Source organism: Falco naumanni, chromosome 4 (genome assembly GCF_017639655.2).
Source record: "Falco naumanni isolate bFalNau1 chromosome 4, bFalNau1.pat, whole genome shotgun sequence".
In the NCBI taxonomy this organism is placed as follows: Eukaryota; Metazoa; Chordata; class Aves; order Falconiformes; family Falconidae; genus Falco; species Falco naumanni.
Window position 1 is genome coordinate 31,901,568 of NC_054057.1, and position 21,015 is coordinate 31,922,582.

Genomic DNA, 21,015 nt, shown 5'->3' on the forward strand with positions numbered 1-21,015 from the left:
CTCCAGCTGCTTAATCTTTTCCTCAAATTATCTCTAGGTTCCCGCCCGCCCCCCCCCCCCCCCTTTTTTTTTAATAGTGAGACTGCAAATATTTGCAGTGGTTTTGAACATAGTTTTATAAAACGCGCTGTGATGCAGAACTGACTCCATCATTTTCCTGTATATGGTGCTTCAGTACATGCATCTCAAAACTGCATCTCCTTATGGCCTTAAAGGAATTCTTTTAACAGAGTACAATTTTTATCAATGAAAATCCGGCTGGCATAAAGGCAGGAGGGGCAAAGGGATAGGGGTTTCCTCTTGAGTTCAATAGGTTTAGGAAGTCTCCCCCCACCTCATTTTTGGTTTTGCAGTTTTCCTGAGTCTCACTTCTGTGGTTCAAAACGTTTCATCCTGTTTTTTCAGGAGCTTGTCTGCTGTGTTGCTTCAGTGAATGAGCGTGGATTTTGTGGTAGTTAAACTGCACAGCTCTTTGTACTTGCCCTTAAAACACATAAACACAAATCTGCTGTTGGATGGTGTGACAGTAGAAAGTAAGAGCATCTGAGGGGGAGACTTTGGAAACCCGGACTTCAGAAGATTGCTATGAAAGGCAGAATTATAACTTTTCACTTGCTTCCCATCTAGCTGATTTCCTCTGTTCACTAATTCTGTCTGAAAGAAATCTGTAGTTAGAATTCATTTTTGTTATACTACCTTCATGAATGAAGGAAAACCCGAATACCAAGTTAATGTGAGCATGTAGGCAAGAGACCATGCATCTCTTTTTTTCTTTTAAACCAGACAATACGATCTGAAAAATTGTCCTGTAGTCCCTGTTTTTTAAAGAAATGGATAAATATCCTCTAAATCTACAGTTACAGTAAGTGGCACTGGCTAATGATTTGATTTGAGGATTGAGAGCGCAGTCTGGATTTACTCTTTGTGCATTAACGCAGGTCAAATGGACACAGGCTGCATTTTAAATCAGTAATGGAAGGCTGAAGCCTGCCTTAAACCAATCACATCAGCCTTACCCAAGACTGATTGATCCCGAGAGACCGAGCCCTGTGAGCATAGCTTTTATATGAATGGACTCTGTGCAGCCTGAAGTTTCATTCATAAAATGGATGCTGAAGGGGAGGGGAAAAAAAACAAAAAAAACCAACCCACACTCGCCAAACCCTGGAATGTCCATTTATGCGGAGCTGAAGGGTGTAGTGTTCCCTCAGCTGCTGCTTTTGCCAGTTGCCTTAAAGTAATGATTAATGCGCCTTGGCCCTGCCTGCCTGTAACCTGACTCCATTTATGGCCGTGGTGTGTTTCTAATGTATAGTGAATGAGAAGGCTATATTCTCAAATCAGAAACATAAACAGGAACTGGTTGGTCTGAATTCCATTCAAATATGTCACTTCAGCCGTGCAGTGTTTGTCCAACTTCAATTTTACAGGCAGGGGATGGGGCGGGGGAGAAAAAGCAACACAGACATTTTTGCAGTAAGATCACCAACAAAAGGAGCGAGGGAGAGAGAAAGTACTGCTGCCTTTTGTTGGACTCAAAGAGCAGCGATGTTTAAAATACATTTTACAGTTACTGAGGTTAATAAAAGCAAATAAGAGATTTTAAAGTATGCTCAAAAGATCAACTCCATGTGGAATTTCAATTCAGAGCTGAATGTATGAGCCTTTGTTTTCCTGTTCTGCTGTATAAAAAGTTACATATCGCCTAGACAGGCTGTTGACATCTGGTCTCAGAAAATGCATTAGATGTTGTCATAGATCTAAAACCCAAAGTTGTGGAAAGGAAGATGTTTGCTTAAGGTTTTTTTTCTGTATGTGTGTAATAATTCCACTTAGACGTGAGCTGGTAGGGCCAAATCTCATTCTCTGGTAGGTTTTTGTGGAGTGAGATGTAAGAAATTAAATGTTAAGTAGCTATTTTTTAGAAGGGCATGTATGCGTATCTATGAGCACACATACTTGTAGATTCTTTTTTTTTTTTCCCTAATTGCTGTTACAAAGGCTAGTGACAGACAAAACAATGAACAAAACCTTCCATTCTGAATGTTTTTAAACTGCATAATGATTTGGGAAAAGAATGCTTAATTTTTACATTGAATATTGGAAAAGATAGTGGCTTTTTTCACCCATGTAACTTCAGTGTACCTACATTTTCATGCTGTATCTGCTAATAAAAAAAATGCTGACTTTTGTATTGCTAGGATTTTACCAGTTTGTAGGACTCTGTTGTAATTACATAGATTCTGAGGGGATAGTCCTTTTAAAAGTGGTTGAACTAAAACCTGATCTACCAGCATCCGAGTTGTGAAATATGCTTAAACAATTCCTGTATAGGGAGATTGTTACTGGTTCTAGTATTTCTACCTGAATGTCTCTTTTTGGAGAGACATACAAGTTTTAATCTGAATGTGTTCTGCAGATTTACAAAATCATATGTTTCATGACCAAAAAAAAACATTTGGTATTTCTCCCTGCAAAACACACATCATGCATTTTTCTTAGTGATGCCTGGTTGCTGCCTTAGCCACTTGTTGCAATCTAGTTTGAAGAATTGCCTTTCTTACCTAAAAAAACCTGTCTGTTTTCCAGTGACTTCAGTTGCTCTTCACCCTTGAGCTGGTCAGAGCTTCTTGGTGGTGGTAAACAGCTGCTTTCCACCAGGAGGCTAAATATGTTTCAGTGGTGGGTGAAGCACTTCTTTGTAAACAGCTTGTCAGTGCTCTTAGAAATCAATGAACAGAAAAGTTACTTGCAGTGCGATTGTGATGTTTTAAGTTTGAGGACAAAAGTATGATGTGTTCTAGCTTGAACATTTTATTTTTAAAAGGCTACCTTTGTCTCTGCACTTGGTAAGAATATCTCCATTGCACCAACCACCTCTCCGTGTACCAGAGAAATGCTTGTATTGCTCAAGGAAGCGCTGTGCAAAGCTCTGCAAGGCACCCAAGCAAGGACTGGCGTACTCACAGTGTGTAACAAAGGGTCAGGCTGACATGTGAGTGAGGTGTGGGAGCTGTGTTGGTCACAGATACCCGAGGGGCTTGTGCATGCCCTTCTGTGCCCGGTAGCACAAAGGGAAGGGATCTGCGTGTGCTGTATTTCTTGCCTGTGGGAGGACCAGTGGCACAGCACACTTAAGTCTGTTTGTATAGATATACCAACTCTGGATTGCTGAAATAGGAGCCAAAACCCATGTAATTACTTTTCAGACCAAAAGGGCAATTGAGGAGGATACAATGTAAGTTAAATTAACAGGACTGGCTGAGTCCACTGCCAGTGGAGTCCCTCCAAATTTTTTGGGAACTGCTCCTTTGGGAACAGTTCCTTTTGAGAACTGTTCTTAATAAGACTTAGTTGGTGGTAAAGTGTAAATCAAAAAAGAGGCAGGCAAACAGTAAGAAGGCTCCAGTTTTAGTGTCATCACTTTGTTTTATACCTGTAAGGAAGTAGGCAAGTTTCACGTATGAGTTGAGGTGTTTCATGAGTTTGAGTGACTTGTTAGCAGGCTGGCTGCATAAGGCAGCCGCTCGCCAGTACACTGTACCAACCACTCACCTGAGCTGCCACGGGGAGACCAAGGACAGGCAGGTGGCTCAGCTTCTTCAACCACCCTGTTCCAGATTGTACGTGCCTGCTAAGCCTTGGCCTCCCTGTCTCTCTGCAAGTGCACGTACACAGTGCAGTACCTCTGGATTGCATTGTGCTTTGTCACATCACATGTTCATGGGTAGTGAGCGCCCTGCGTCTCCAAATCTTGATGTTGATAAAGTGAAGGAAAAAGTTAATTCAGAGTTACAGGGTAGTGTAACAATGTGTCCTTTAGTTAGGAAGGCTGTGTAAGGTCAGAAACAGGAATGGCCAAAGAATAAATCCTGGATCGGGTTTCCAGTTCCTGCTTTGCTCTGTGTCATTCAGGAGAAGACAGTCACTTCATCCCATTGCCTGCAGAAGCTTCATCTTCCCTATGCCTCATGTGGCTAGGGATGCAGGCTGAAATTCTGTTTCTGTGCAGGGTGTGATTGTGGGTCTGAAACCTGGTCCATATCTCTGAAAAACGATTGAAAAAGAGGATTTAAGGATTCATTACCTGCTTTGAGTTATACAGGGCTGAGACAACGTAGCCCTTTAAATTCTGATCTGATAATTAATGTGAAATACTTCTTTACAAAGGGACCCACTCAGTTGTCTTACTCGATAATGAAACCTAGAACCTGTGCTTGGTAAACTCAGTAGCAGATTTTTCCTGTCCTGAGGAAGTCTGGGCTTTTTCTGTATGCATGTATTTTAACTAAGGCCCAGGCAGAGGTTATTTCTAGTATTTTACTCTGTGACAGTCCCAGATGAGAAGGCATTTCTGCAGTCTCTAGATTACATGTAATTTTAAAACAACACCTACTGGGAAAAAATGGTTTCAAATCAATGTGATAGAAGGACCATGTTCATTCTTTTAAGATGATTGCTATGTTGCTGTTAGCAAGAGGAGCAATGAAGAAATGACCTCTTAAGTATTCAAAATTAATAAGCAAAGATAAGTTAGGTTTTTAATGTCTCCATATTTTTAGTTAGCTTGATCTTTTTAAAGGGACTCTGCTGTTCTAGAGATGATGTACCTTTACAATATGAAGTACTTCATTAAAAGTCTGAAGGAATATGCCTGTTGTGTGTCCTAAATGAAGGCGCAGTTTTCTTTTGCTAAAAGGTGATAGAATCAGTCAGCTCAGACACTTGGATCCTGCCCTTGCTTCTGTCTTATTAGTTGTCTTGAAACAATGCTTTAAGGAGAAGAAAACATATAATTGCTCTGTAATTTCTGCACTAAAATGTTTTCTTTTGAAGTAGCTCTGCTTAGCTTGTAAAAATACTTCTGGGTCTTAGTCAAGCATTTAGTACAATTTAAAACTGCAACACTAAATTTCATTGGTTGGACTTTTTATTAGATAAGGTAGAAATGAAAGCAGCAGGCAATTTAATTAGCAGTAATTTTTCTGGGCAAGTCATTACTTTGATGAACTTCAGAGCAATGTTTATGGCTCCTAATTAACCATGTTAGTCATTTGATTGAATAATCACTTTGGAAATGTTTCTACAATTTGATTAGAGTCTGACCCACTCTGATAGTCATAAATTAACTGATAGCACTTTAGGATAACAAGACTCTAGTTACTTTACGAGAAATAAACTCTTCCTTGCTGTATTCTTCAGTCCTCTGTGGACTGTTTAAGCACAAGCTAACCAGAAGATTAAGTAATGTTGGTACAAACAATGCTTGCCTTAAAAAGACTCCAGATGTTAATTATAATTGACTTAGGAGCATGGGAGATGAAACCCCAAATTGGCTAAGAACACAATTTCTGGGATGTGTGCATAATTCTTTATTCTGTACACTCTGCTGTATCACTTTGCAAGAGTGGAGTTCATGAGTCAAAAATGGTTTTGCTGCCAATACTAGTGAATTTTTACCTAAAATAGAAAATAGCATCTGTTTCAGTTTTACAACTTCCTCCTTTTTTACGTAGATTTTTCCATTCTTCTTAAAATTCAATCTACTTGTTAACATGAATGATTCCTTGCAGGTGAGCCACTACTTGCAGCCTTGACTTCTGGTCTATAGAGCTATACTTGACTCAGGTGATCGCTGAATCACTGATTCGTATCTTTGATCAGAACAGCTGCCTGAGAGGTTAGAGATTGTGCAGGCCTGAGGGGACGGCACTGAGTGTTCCAGTGAGAGTGGAGGTGATGAAGAGTTAGGCAGGGATGTGCAAGAGAGACAGTGGACTGTTACAGGAAACTTACTGCCCTGTGTTTCACTTGTTCTGTGAAGTCAGTGTAAAACCTCATTTTCTTATCCTGCCAAATCTTTGATACTCATCACTAGTCGGAGAACAGTGAAATTTGGAATTTCTGTCTGTAACAGTCTGAAAGAGTTGTTGAAAAACAATGTCTGGTCTTTCAACCTCCGTTTGCATCTCTTAAAGAGTTGCAAGTTACTGGTAACAGGTTGCATAGCTTGGGGTAGGAGTTTATCACAAGATCAAACAGACTTTGTTAAGCAAGACTTTTGATACCCAAGAAGTGGGTTAAACATGGTTTAGAAGGGCAAACATTTATGGTCTATTTCTGTTTGCAAGTCCCAGTGCACAGGATGTGGTTACTTGAGGACAGTGCAAGGCATGAGGAAAAAAATAGAAAGACCTTTAAAGAACACCATTTTCATTAGTTCTGTTTGGTTTTCCTCATTCTTCTTACAGATTTGAGTAGAGGTGGGGAAAAGCAAATAAATATCTGTATTACTTAGAATATACGCAGTAATTTTTTGGGGGAAGTGGTGTCTTTTTGTTTAAGGATGTACCAGTGGAGGGTGAAATTGACGCATCTTAATTCCTAGATTAAATGCTTAGCAATTACAGAAAATTTCATTAACCCTTCAAATCCTTAACTAGAGTCTAAAAAGCAATATCCTACTCTAAATTCATTTTGACATTCCTTGTGTTACTGCAGCATTTATAAATCTCCAGTGTGACGGCAGGCTTTTCTGTGCAGTTGATGTGAAATTAGTTACAAAGATAGAAGTACAATCACGGGGTTTAAAATGCTCGTACTGTCTTGTGTGGACTTTTTGGTCTGTGAATAGTCTAAAGTGTAATTGTCATGGAAGTCAGCTTTTAGCAAAATTAATTACAATAAGGGTTTTACTTCAGGTGCCTATGTGAGATGGGATCTTTGATCCTCATGTGATTTTTCTCCTCTTCCATGCCTTGTGCATGCTGCTCCAAAGTGCTGACTCTGTGTTGACAGGTTCCCCCTCGCTGTAACTTGCATCCTTTTTGTTGCTCTTCTGCCTGCAGCCTGTCTCATTGATAACCTGCACACTTTTAATTCCAGACAACCTTTTGATTAGCATTGTCGTCTTCTCCTTTCAGAAGTGCCTAGCTGCCATTCCATTTACATGAGGCAAGAAGGCTTCCTGGCTCACCCAAACAGAACAGAAGTTAAGTTTTCTATTATGTATCACTTTTGTATGAAGGAATGTGGAAAATTAAAAAGCCTGGAGGGTTTTGGGGTTCACTGGTTTAATTCTGCTGCTGGGAAGACTTGCATCATCTTTCCCTTCCTAGTCTCAAGTTTCTGATGCACTGATTTTTTTTATTTTTTTTATTTTTTTTGTAGCTTCTTTTAGTGCTACAGGTTGGTCAGGATAGAAGCAATGTTATGAATTTAGTCATTGTGCTTTTCAAGGCCTCTAGCAGTTGAAAGGAAGAGACGCTTAAAAAATTATCCATTTCACCATTCTGTTTAAGTGATATTTTTCCAGGTTATTTGTGTGACAGGCTCAGTTAACTGTTAAGTAATCCATTTTATATTTTAAATTCAGTGAAGGGTTTTGGCTTTTGCTGTTAAAAATTTTGCAATGTGTTGATGCTGCTTAACCCCAAATTCTACAGCCGTGTGATACGTACCAAAACTCCCAGTGACCTCAGTAGGGCAAAACTTAGATCATTGTCAAAATTAGTAATTCTGAGTAAAAGTAGTTTGTATGTATTAAAAATAAGAAGGCCAACAGAACAAAATAAAAATGAATGTTGGAAGAGAGGTTGTACCATGCACTCCTGCTTGGGTGTATCTTTCTTGTCAATATGTGATTTTTTTTGTTTGTTTGATTAGAGTTTATTTGTTTTTCTTCCAAGGGACAAACTTCACAAATGTGAGGGAAGTTGTTTTTGAAATTGATGAAAATTCAGACAGATGTGTGAATTGGAGTCCTCTAGTAAGACTTCATTCACTATTAAAAAGAAACAACTAGAAAGATAACAAATCTGGCTAAAAGGCCAAGTGCTTCAAGGGGTGGAATAAATTTAGAAAATAGAAATGGAAGGTAGAGTTTCACAAGGAGGGTAAAACAGGAAATGGAAATTTATAACAGTCTTGGTATATGAAATTATATGAAGTATAAAAAACTTGTCAAGGGAGGTGAAAGCCATCGGAGAAAAATCCACGATCAGCAGGGAGGGTTAAGGTCAACAGATTTGAGGTTTAATCACAGTACAGATAGGGAAAAAACAATCTGAGCCATGTTATGTACTTGTAAGTACTTGGAGGTGGTAAAATTGTTACGAATTATGTAGAAAAAGAAGTGATGTTCTATAAATACTTGTTTTCTGTATTTGGAATTCAGTCAACATGGTTTTGTGGAATAAAGGTCGTGTCAAATCTGATTCTATTCTTTGCTGAGATTAAAAGTTTGCTTGATAAAGGTACTTGTATCATATAGTTAGGCTTTTTATGATGTTCAGTTTGCTGCTGCGTTAGATTCTGATTAAGAAGTTAGCACAAAGTAGTGTCAATGAAGTACACATTAAATACATTAAGACCTGGCCAACTGACAGATCTAAAAGTGGCTGTCACTGGGCAATCATCTCTGAATAGATTGTTTCTATTATATTTCTGCAAGAATTGATATCAGGAGTGTTGCTATTCAGTATCTTCATTAAAGATACAGGATGAAGTTAATAGATAACTTCATGGCATAAAGATAGGCAGAGTGGTAAATAACAGGCAGGACAGGTCAGTCACACAGAGCAACTTGAATTGTGTGGTAATCTGGGCACGTGAAACCAGATGAGGTTTTAATATGCTGAATGTAGACGAGGCCTGTGGAACCGGGAAAGAGTTTGTTGGAAAAAATGATTTTTGAGATGGGCCCTCCTCCTCTTCAGATTCACAGTGGGAAACCAGCCCAACCAAACATTGCAACTGTATGGCAAAAAGACCTTCTGTAATATTTGTACAGTCAAAAGGAGGGTCACAGGGAGGCAGGAGAGGAGGAGATCCTATGTCTCGCTAAGAAGCACTGGTGAGGCCGATACTGGCAATGCAGTACAGTTCTGATTAAGCAAAACATTAAAATAATACTGAAAAGTAGGGAGTGTGTACAGAAGAGTGCTAGAAAGAATGCAGGATTGCAGAGAATGTCTTTTAACCACAAAAATTAAATTCTACAGTATGATCTTAATTGGAGGAAACATCAGGTGAAGGGCTTCTGTGAGTGTGAGGAGGAAGAACGGGCAGGACTTTTTTAGTCTCAGAGGGAGAAGACCTGCAGGAACTAATGGTTAAAAGTCAAAGCCATGCTAGTTCAAACAGGAAATGAGACAAACATTTTGGAATAAATCATAGAGAAAAATGGGTGCGTTTTCATTTTTGCAGGTGGAGATTAACAGTCTTTTGGGAATGCACACATTAATTAAACACCCCTGTACTGAGGCCAAAATGTTGTGATTGGGCGGTGTGTAAAGGATGTGGGATATTAATCTGATTCCTCTATGACTTAGTGTTCCCTCTGGCATTAAGCCTATGATCTCTTCTTTCTCCATGCATCTTTTATATAAACACCTCTCTCTTTTTAACTTACAGGCTGTATGTATGAAAAGGGACCTAGGCAGTTTTATGATGACACTTGCGTTGTTCCAGAGAAGTTTGACGGTATGTATGACACATCTTTCTTTTTCTTGTGTGGGGAGATGAAAAAGGAAGAGATGAGGGACTTTTCTCCGTTGCTGATCAAAAAAGCTTGGTAACGTTCCAATTTAGGATTCCTTAACACACCATTTGCGGTGCGCCCAACCAAAGCTGACCTTTGCCTCTTGAAACCAAAGTCTCGTCTTCAATAGGATGTCATTCAACTTTTGCCAGTGAAAGATGCTGTATCCAGAGTTGTGGCAGAGGAGCTCAGTTCCTGTACTGTTGAGAAGTAATAGGAGGATTTCCATTGCACTGATGATCACATACCACTGCTTGTTTCAGATTTAATGAAAAGCTCTTCTTATAATTAACAAAACGGTGGAGAAAGCAGCAGCTTTGGTTTTACTGAGGATTAAGCCTCTTGTCTCGCTGTCTGTGAAGTGATGAATAGTGGGGAGTGAGTGTATAGGGCATTTTTGTGTTTGTGTCAATGTATTTGCACTAGGTTAAACATCGTACTAGTGGTTTATTTTTCAGTGGGATTGATAACAAATCAATGATCTTTTCACAACACTACCCATTACAACAGATTTTTTTCAAGAGGGATTCTGAGGTCAATTATAATAAATGACCCAAATTATCCTCAGTTACTCTGATGTAAAATCAGTTTCCTGGTGTAAGCCAGTTTATATCAGATTTATTTCATTATAGACAAAGTAGATGGACTCAGTATTTCTCGCTAGTGACTCTGTATAGCCTGCAACTTTGGGAAGTAATTTGGACACCAATTACTTACGTTTCCTAGAGTGGCTTCTCTGTGTTAGTGTATGTATTTCCAGCTTTATTTATTTTAGCAGGAAAGAGTAGATAATTTCTGATAAACTTGTGAACAGCTTTCTGACCATAGCTAAAAGTAGAGCTGGAGAACTCTTGAGGTTTTTTCTCTTGTTTGTTCTCCCCTGAGAATCACTTGCATGGATTATAAAACTGCTGCACGCCTCACATCATTTGTTGCATTTGCTGAAAAATGGGAAACTCTAAAATGAAAGTAAGACAAAGTATTACACATTCCTAATGGAAGTATTATGTGCATTTCAGAGTTGGTAAGGAATAGGAAGAAATAAATAGAGTATTTTAAATAATGATAGATGTAACTGAAGATTTCTTAGTCCAGTATTGCATTGTCACTGGATTGGCATGTTCACTGAAAGGGTGATTTATTTAAAGTCTACTTTATGCCCAGCTTTGGAATGTACACTAACCCACCCACCCCACCCCACTCCCCCCTTTTTTTCAAAGCACATTGTGTCAGGGCTTTTTCTTCCCTCAAAATGACTGTGGACCTGATCTGTTTTCAGTACCACCAGCAAATTCATATTTACATTTCTTGGAATAGGTCAGACCCTGTACTGAAGAAGTTAAAACTCTTCAGGAGTAGGGATTGTCTGTGTCTTTCTTGAAAATCCTTTTTGTTTGTTTGGGTTATGTACAGGGAAGGAATTGAAAATGGAGAAGAAACACAAATAAAGTAAAAGAAATAAATGTTTGGAAATATTTGTGTTGCAGTCTGTTGCTAGGTTCTATGACTGTCCATTCAGAGAACACCTTGTACTCTAGAAGATTGATGTTGTGATACAAATAGGTGGGTTTATACTGCTAGCATGATGACTTTTGAGGAAAAAATAGCAGATGTGTCATCATGTTTTGGTCAGTAAAGCAAAAGCGGAATAAGACCAGGACTAGTCTTGATGTTTCAGAAGTAGATTCTCAGCTGCTTCATTTGAAATCGAAGATCGGCACAGGCGAAGAATTTGATCCTCTCTAATACTGTACTTGGTATTTGCACATTGCTCAGCTATCATTAAAAGAAAAATCCTGTCCTTGAAAAAGAAGGCCTTTCAGGACTGGAACTTGAACCTCACATAAACTAAAAAGCCTTGTGTTGATTGATTTGTTTTCCATAGCTATTGACTCAATTTTCTTTCCTGATTACAAAAGGAAATGCTCCATTTTTAATATTATTATTCTTACTTTCACTACACAGAGCCGTTCTGTAATGGCAATCAGAGCATCCTAATGTTGTGGTTGAATGTAAAGTCCTGGCTTTCCATATTTAACAGGTCATGCTGCTTATTGGAGGGTATTGCTGTTCTGGTAGTTGAAATGAGGAATTTTACCAGCATATTAAGGATGGCTGTCATAGTGTGGAGAAAGAAATACTCTCTGCTTCAGCATCAGACCTCTCAGCTGTTGTTGTTTGCATGCGTTGTTTAGTATGAATATAATTTAAAAACAACAGAGACACAGTATGGGTATAGCAAGATGTTTTTTTCATTGGCAGTTTGTGGAACAGCTAGCAGAATATTATTAATTATTATTGTTGTTTTTTAGAAGCTTCCTCTGGACTTGAAATTAGAAAAATTAACTTACTGCTTTTCAGGGGGAATACTAATCTTGTATGTAGATATGAATAAAAGTAATATGTGCTTATATGCAAGTCCAGTATGCCACAGAGGAACTCGCGTATCTGCAGGATTTGCATACCTATACATAAAGCACATGCTGTTTAAGTCCAAGTCAAATACTTTGTCAAATTTTCCTTAGAAGCATTTGCATGCAAAAGAAGTTTCACTCAATAGGGTTTTGCAGCTTTATGAAGCGTACATTACATTTCCAAAACTGGGGCTTGTGCGAAGTATAGTACACAAATGCAGTTCTCCAGGCATCAGAGTTGCTTACAAAAATAGTTCATGCTCTTGCAAATGGAGGATATTGCAAAATGGTTTGCAAGCGAGATTTGCATGTGTCAGAAGTAAATGGGGATAGGGTTAGAGAGGCTTCCATAAATTATGACTGAATTTAGGTACTTCTTCAGTATATTAATATGTTATTGTAAGAGTGTTTGCAATTAACAGCATTCAGGGGAATGTTGCATTTGTGGGTCACTGGGTAGTAAGAATTCTTTCTCTCTGTTTTATTAGCCCTAATGATTGCTTTCGTGGTTAATCTGACAAACTAAGTGATGATGCTGTTTACGCACTGCTCATCTAACATTGTCACTATTCTGTGCAGGTGACGTCAAACAGGAGCCAGGCATGTACCGTGAGGGACCCACGTATCAACGGCGAGGCTCGCTTCAGCTGTGGCAGTTCTTGGTAGCTCTTCTTGATGACCCGTCAAACTCTCACTTCATAGCATGGACTGGCCGAGGCATGGAATTCAAGCTGATTGAACCAGAGGAGGTGGGTTAGACAGGCAGCATGCCCTGACATTTACTGCCCTGTCCTGCAAATTTAATAGTGTTCCTTTGGACTCAGGCCTTGTTTTCCTTCAGTATTTTGCTTCAGTAGCCCTTTAGGAGGGTGACAGAAAGGACTGGCAAGGGAAGTGCTTCAGTTAGGATAGAGGTGTGGTTAAGCATAGACTTGCTTCCTGGTCCCACAAAATAATAAAAATACTGCAAGTACTAGAATTACAAAATAGTCTGCATTAATTGTGGGGCCTGGATTTTTCAGAACGACTTCATGGATAGAGGTGTGTTCCAAAATCCTTTGAAAACTTATCCCTGAATATTCTTTCAATACCAAATATTTTTCAGCATGAAGATGTGGGAACTTGGAACTTTTAGGCTGTAGAGCTAAAGACCCCAAGTCTGACAGGTGGCAGGGGAGGAGATTAAGGTTGTTAAGCCATAAAATCCCACCAAAATGATACAACTCCCCTACTTTTTAGTCTTCTTCAGAGTCTTCCTGCTTATCTGTATCATTAGATTGTTTAGTGCACACTTAGATCCTAGGTTTGCAAACACTCATGCATGTGCACAGCTCTCATGAACCTTGAAGGACTCATGGGGTAGATAAAATTACTTGTATTCATGAATATTTGCTGAAGCATAACTTGGTTCACTTGTGTGATAAACAGGAATAAATTGAACGTTTTATTATGTAAACTTTTTTTGGACTAGGTAACATTACATAATCTATCGTGTGTTCTAAACAGCCATGGAAGCTGTTGGGAAAATCTGGTGTGCGTGAATTTTATTGTAATACTGATGTGGGTGATTTGATTAGGTTGTCAAAAAGCAGTATTATTCTTGTTTAATTTTTGCCCCTTGAACAGGTTTGGGTAATAGAGGAGACTGCAGCAAATTTTCCCTCAGGGTCCCCACTGAGTTGAGTTAGGGCTGAGTAGGCAGACTCGGGGGTGTAAGGCTGCTTCTGCGTTCCACCAGCTATTTCTGCCGTTCGCCATCCATCTGCTGGCATAAGCAATCTGAAAGCTTTCTTGCATTTAAGTTACGTCGTCTGCCAGCAGCCCAAAGGGGATGGCAGAGTATTTGGGGATGGTGACAGGACTGATGTCCCTTTCCTTCCTGACGTGGTCTGGCTGGGGGGCGGGTTGCTTCAAGGATCTGTGTGCTGGTTCTTCTTTGTCCAGGCATTACCTCTACTACTGATAGTCACCGTGGCAGATCCTGGTATTGTGCATCTGAGGATTTGACCACAGAACAGTCTTAGTGGACTTGATACCAAAACTTTGCTGGCAAACCTGATGATTCAGCAGGCTACATGGACTTCTTAGTTGTGTTATCTAGCCTAGAGCTGAGTGAAATCTCTGGAAAGGCTTGTTTGATTTTGATGAATGAGGTATCTAATTTTTCCCACTGCTCCAGTCTCGGTGTTTTTTTTTTTTTACCCTCTTAGTTTTGTTTTGTCTTTAAAGAATGCCCAAAGTTTTTCAAAATTGAAGAAATTGAAAAATACTTTCCAGCAGATGGTGCAAAAACTTTATAGATTTTATTAGCTGAGGAAGGGAAAGTAGCAAAACAAAACCCTAAAGTTTCCTTATTGAGTAATTCCCTGAAGAACTGGATTTTCTGATTTAACTTAACCAGATCATCTGCTTGTCTGAATTTGTAGCAGTTGCTTTATGTTTTTGAGCAACACTGCATCCAAGATCTGAAGGAGGTAGGCTACTGAAAACTTACCTTGCTCCTGTGCGCTCTTAGGAAGTACAGAGGAGCCTAAGTTGTTTTCATACTAATGTCATGGGTCTGACATAAACTGGCGATTAAAATAAGAATAGCCTATGGGAAATTGCACACTTCCGTTGGTTGCCAAGTTTAAACTGAAGTCAGAGAGCTTGTTGGTTCAGCTGTGGCAGATTAGGATATCAATGGCATGACTTTTAGATCCCATCTCTTTCTGGAGCCTTATGCCCTTGTAGAAAGGGTGACAACAAAAATGTATGTATATCAGTTCCTTGAGCACCATAGTTCATTCAGAAAGTAGGTAACTGTGAACTGTCAAAGCTAAGAATTGGGCATAGGCTCATTGATGCTGCCTTGTTAGAGGGACAGTAACCTTCAGCAGGAAGGTGGGATGGAAGGCTAGAAGCCTAAATCCCTTCAACGGAGCAAGACTTGGTAAGTCCTGTGCAGTTCAGGAACAGGAAGACTCGCTTAACAAGACTTCTTCTGGAGCTGCTTGCTTATTTAGGAATGTCAAAATACTACACAATATAGCATATTGTGGACCATTATTTGGTTGTTATCTTTGTTGTGTATTTATTTGTTACGCAACCCTGTTATCTTGGGGACTTTTAGGACTATAATTAATGCAGGAAAAAACTTGGCAGGAATGAACAAAGAGTGATGTGAGCATGTGTTACGAAGATAAATAGGTGAATCGAGGTTACACATTAGGCCAGATCTACAGCTGGAATAAATTTACATGATTGGAGGTATGTTTCAATACACCTATAAAATAGCTGAAGTTAGAGATCCATGATAATGTACATAAGCCTGAAAAGCTGCACCACTGAAAGGAAATAATGCCTTCAAAATAAATCTTAAAAATTATTGTCCAGATGGAGATCAAAGTAGTGGATTTTGCTGTTGGTACTTAGTCCCCTTCAATTCTCAGTGCTGCGTGTCGTCTATGGTTTTAATCAAAAGGCTCCAGACACCTATGGGAAAGTTTCATAGAGCACTCTGCAGAGAAGCTGCTCGGCTACTCTCTTTTCCAGAGCTGTATGCATATGCACCTCTCAAACATTTTTATGAAATGTGCTTTAAAGAGTTCATAAGCTCTGAGGTTTTTTCCCTCTGGTGACATGATAGTCATTTGTACAGCCAGTAATTGAAATGTCACCAACAGTTGATTATAATTTCAGGTGGGGAATAAGCAGTTAAGCTCTTTAAACAAAAGGTCTCTTTATCCAGTACTACCTTTGGCAATAAAACGGGAAGCGTAAAGGCAAGTAGAAATTGTAAGTCAGAGCAGAAGGCATATTGTTATCTATGGAATAGCTTCACCAGTTGCTTGCAACTCCCCTTTTTATTACTATTTTTTAAGGCAGATTATACAACTGCAACCATGAACTTTCTGTCCCATTCTTCATACTACCATATAGTTCTTCCAAACAATTACCTGGCCTCCTCTGATAATTCCTTTTCTTTGCTGAAGTGATATTTAAGTCTGGGAGTTGTCTTCTGACTTGTACCTCCTAATAATCTCAGCGTTGCTGTCTTTCCAAGTACAGTCTGTATTAGTCATCTTTTTGTATGCTTTATTTTCCTGTAGTAAAAAACGAAGAAAGAAAAAAAACACCTTAACCCTCCACTGCATTTTTAAATAATTAAGTCTGCTTCAAATTTAATGGATGACTGTGTGTCCAATTAAAAGTCATAGTAGTACATGGGAAATTCAGGTCATGGCAACATTTTCTCTTGTTTATTAATTGCACCTGCAGGGTTCCTTCTCTTCCATCCCCAAATAAAGTATCTGATGATAAGATCTGCTTGTTAAGTGCATTTAACAAATCAATGCTAATCCATTTTTGTGGCAGGTGGCACGTCGCTGGGGGATTCAGAAAAATAGGCCAGCTATGAACTATGATAAACTTAGCCGATCACTTCGCTATTACTATGAAAAGGGAATCATGCAAAAGGTGAGTAGCTAGTTTTGTATTAGATTTCACTAGTGTATTGCAAGGAGTACTTGTAACTCTATTGCTTAAGTAGGTTTTTCATCTATTTAGGCAAACACTAAGCTTTTTCACCTACCCTGTCCAGCATATGCATCAAGATACTTTTTTCTGTGTAAAAAAATACCTGTGGTATTAGTTCACACAATGCATGTCATCATTGTAAGGAAAGAGGTAACATTCAAAAATATCCAAAAGAGTTTCCTGGTACCTGGGAAAGGCAAACAGAGTACAGTATGAATAATGTTTTGTAGATCTAAATTAGCTGCCCAGCGCTTGGCTTCTTTGGTAAGTACACAACAGGGGAGAAAAACGATACCTCTTAACATACCAAATACTTTAATATTTTACCAATAGTGGTGTTGTAATACGATTTTAAGTGGAATTTAATAATTTATAATAGGCTGAATTATGAGAAACATTTAAAAATAATTTATATATAACAGCCTGGTCTTGCTGACAGTATTCAACCCATCCTTCTACTGCGTCTTGCTGATTTAAATGTATGTTTTTAAGTCTTGCTGGGCAGTACTATGTAGATAGACTGAGAAATCAACAGGAGAGAGCTGTCTGCTGCATCTACAAAACTGGCAGGTGTGGTCAAAGATCATAACGAACACCTTGTGCTGTAAAACTTGTTCCATATCTTTTCACATTAGTTTTGTGACCTGTGGTGACTAATATGTTTAAACCTGCCTTTTGCCAGTTCCATGAATGGAAACAATGCTCTTGGCTCAAGTTACTGGACAACTTTTGTGGTAGATTTTGTGAAGTCTCGGTTTGGAGCTGCCTGTTAACAAGTTCTCGTGCTTTGATTATGGCATCGTTGTAGTGCTCTCTTCCTTTCACTATCCAGGAGTCAACCTGGACAACAGTCTGGGCTAGCATAGGCTCACGGTACTTGAGTAGCACAGTGCCTCATCCATTTCTGTGTGTCACGTAACTGTGCATTGAGTCTTTGGGGACTGTAGATTGGGTCTGGTCCGGGAGAAGCAGAAGTGCTTGATTTTGCTGGGTGGTGCTTCAGGCAGAGGAGTTGCTGGTTGCAGGTTACAGCTTAGCTGCATAGTCGGTTGTGGCAGCACAGTTCAAAGGCAGCATGGAGGCAACAGTAAGTATCAGAGTGAAATAAGTTGAAAAGGTGAGAATGGGAATTCTATAAGGCTGGTAATGCTGCCCAACCCACACATCCATTTAGCAGGGAAAATTTAGAAATACTATCGACAGCTAGCTTGCTGCCTCTTAAACTACTACTTATTAACTACAAGATTGTATTTAACGCACATTTTAAAAGCTAGTTTGGATGCTTATTTTTCTGACATAGCAATGTTTGAGGTTTGCCCTGGGATCACCCTATCTTGCCATTTAGTATATGTTGAAAAACTAGGGGTGGTTGTAGATTGGTAGCAGGTTTCTTTACTGCAAGGTTTGTATGCACATTTTTTTCCCCTTTTAAGTTAGGCAATGGTAAAACGGGTTATACAAATGCCCAGTTTCTGAATGCAGCCTTCAGTCATGTCTGAGCTGACATGAATTTGTTGAAAAAAAAATTCTACTGCAGATATACCCTCAACCAAAAATTTGCATTATTTGTAGAATAAATAAGCTGAAAATTTGAGGAGGTGCTTCACACTATTCTGCATCCGTAGGAATAGGCTTAAGTTTGCAACACTTTTGCCACCTTCATTGACTTACTTCCAGTGCCTTGCCAGCTGGCATTACAAGAGGCAGACAATCCAGTCTTTATTTTAAAATAATTTTAATAAGCCATGAGTGTGCAACATGGTTCATAATTCTTTAAATAAGGTGCTTGAAAAGACACTACATAGACTTTTTTTTTCTTTTTAAGTAAAACAGCAATTCTGTATTGGTTTTATCATTCTTTAGCTTTTAGGAAGATGAAGAGCAGACATTCAGTGCTATTTCTGAATAAGCAAAAACATTAGGATCTTTGGACAGATTGCCCCCCCATAAGCAAATCCAAATGTCCCAGCTTTGCATGAGCAATTGCTAAGTACATATTAGCCTACGTATTTGCTTACGCTGTCCCTGTACAATCAGCATGCACTATAATTTAAGTGCTTTTATACGTAAGTATGAATCAATCTGCGTTTAGTGAGATTCAGATCTCTATTGTGCAATGTGATTCTTTCCTCCATGTCACACATAAAGTGTTGGACTTCGTCATTTTATTTTGCCACTGTTGTGACAATTTGTTTACATTTCCATTTCCCAGTAAGAACAGCTCCATTTGTGGTGAAGTGTAGGAAACGATTGCAAACAAATGTTTAGAAGTACAATACCTAGTCCCTCTTCCAACTGGATATTACATGTGGCAAAACCAAGGGTGTTATGCACAGTCTGCTTCTGCAGATTCCTGCTTTCTAGGCTAGGTCATTGCCTTACCAGTTCTGCCATTGCGTTATTAATTATGTAACAAAGGTGAGTTCTTCACAAGACTGTTGAACGTGGGCTTGCAAAACCTTGAGGCCTTACGCTGCATCTTTTTCTCCCTTCTGTTGTCTTAAGGTGGCTGGAGAAAGATATGTCTACAAGTTTGTTTGCGACCCTGAAGCGCTTTTCTCCATGGCTTTTCCAGACAACCAGCGTCCCTTACTGAAGACTGACATGGAGCGCCACATCAATGAGGAGGACACTGTGCCTCTGTCCCACTTTGATGAGAGCATGGTCTACATGCAGGACGGTGGCTGCTGCAACACCCACCCCTATAACGAAGGCTATGTCTATTAACAACAGTGACAGTGAAGGGGATGTTTTCCCCCTCCCTTGGGCTTCTCCTCTTTCACAAGACCCAGAGGAAAGCTGAACCGACTTCAGTTTGTTTTTTAAATAGTACACTAAAAGGGGCTTTTCCTGTTGCATTACTCCTATGGTCTGCCATGGACAGTGCACTTTATTTGAAAGGGGAGGGTTGGAACCTAAACGTTATTCTGTGTAACAGGAGGAAAAGGGTGGGTTTGCTTTTTACTTAAGTTTGGGAAGGGAACATACAGGTTTTAAGTACAAAAAAAGCTATATCATGTCTGTTTTGTTTCATATCAGCATAAGATATTGTACATTTTCTCTGGGTATCCATAGTACAGTTAATTCTTATTGTGCAGAATAACCACTTGATGATGATATCAGCACAGCATGCCTAGGGCATTTGTTTCTTGCCATTCTTAATTGTCTTTCTGCAGTTACAAAGGAGAAAGAAAGCGTATACCACAGCATTTAATTTAGAAGCTTGCATGGCAGACCTTGCACCTTGCCTCTGAAAACAACCAGATCTCACAAGAGTTTTTCCCTTTTTTTCTTCTTGTCTTTTTTTTTTTTTTCTTTCAGTATGGCCTACAAAAAAATCCTATTTAATTACTGAATGACAGAGTGGCGACAGAGTGGCCATAAGTACAGTGACCAAGCAGCAAAATCCCAGACTTCAGACTGCAAGCTGCATGCTGTATCTGGTGCCACGTTGCTATGCATATATGTCCCATGCTATGGCTTAGACCTTTCAAGATCCATTTGAGGGTAGTAATTACATGTGGTAGGCTTTCTGATGATCATGTCAGCATTAAATACAGGATCATGATTGGGAGGGAGAAAACATTTTGTATCCTTCCATTTCCTTTGGTACATAAATAAGTTATTTAATCAATAGGAATTAACTGTACTAAGTCACATATCTAATAATGCTGTTTAGACACAGCAAGCACTCCTTGAGAAAAATATCCAATACACTAAATAGGTACTTTAGTAATTTTTAGACACGGTACCCATTAATATGCATTTAAACCTTTTACTGCTGTGTTATGTTGATAACATATATAAATACTAGATAATGCTAATGCTTCTGCTGCTGTCTTTTTCTGTAATATTCTCTTTGATGCTGAATTTACTATGACCATTTATAAGCAATGCTGTAACTACAGGTAGCATTTCAGGACAAAATAGATGACTTGAACCATTTATTGCTTAGAAAATAGCTTACGCCATAGCTGTGCTATAAGCAGCTTTTATGCGCATCCACAAATGACTAGTAAGCTTCAGCTCGCTGAGGAAAGCTCTGCAGAACCTTTTGTAATTTTCAGTGGAACGGAGACTTAGACGAACTGTCAAGGAATACCATGAAGTCGCTGTATGACGTTGTAGTGCTGGCACTGATGTTACCAATCAACTTGTTGTGGACGCTAAATGTAAATGTGATCAGATACGCTCAGAAGACAATTTAAATTTTGAGGGGTTGGGGGGGGGTTGTTATTTTTCCAAATTGTTTTCTTTTTTGAGAGGGGTAATCTTGAACACAAGTCACACATGCTATTCTACATGTAAAACAAACAATAACCCTGACAAAACCCTAAAAGTTTTAAATATTTATGAGCACCTTTTCTGAAATGTAGTATTTCCTATTTTGAAGGGAAAGAGCGGGGGTAAGATCTGGATTTCTTTTTGTGCCCAGTGAAATTTAAATAGGTGCTATATGGAGTACCTCATTTTCCTGTATTCCTGAGAAGCAGGAGGAAAATGAGTGCATAAACATAAAACAACAAGTAGAATTTTCATCAT

At 39.1% G+C, this 21,015-nt stretch overlaps 1 protein-coding gene across 4 annotated transcripts in view; it reads left to right on the plus strand.

The window, feature by feature from the left end:
- The window catches only part of ETV1 (ETS variant transcription factor 1), a 66,014-nt gene extending 45,224 nt beyond the window's left edge, over window positions 1–20,790 (plus strand). For 3 of the 4 annotated variants that reach the window (XM_040592232.1, XM_040592233.1, XM_040592235.1), the window contains 5 exons: window positions 6,924–6,992; window positions 9,415–9,483; window positions 12,535–12,704; window positions 16,312–16,413; window positions 18,979–20,790. In XM_040592232.1, coding sequence (XP_040448166.1) covers window positions 6,924–6,992; window positions 9,415–9,483; window positions 12,535–12,704; window positions 16,312–16,413; window positions 18,979–19,200 — 632 coding nt within the window. In that variant the 3' untranslated portion in view covers window positions 19,201–20,790. The remainder of the gene's footprint in view (window positions 1–6,923; window positions 6,993–9,414; window positions 9,484–12,534; window positions 12,705–16,311; window positions 16,414–18,978) is intronic. The other variant, XM_040592234.1, reaches the window with a different exon arrangement.
- The last annotated feature ends 225 nt before the right edge of the window (window positions 20,791–21,015 follow it).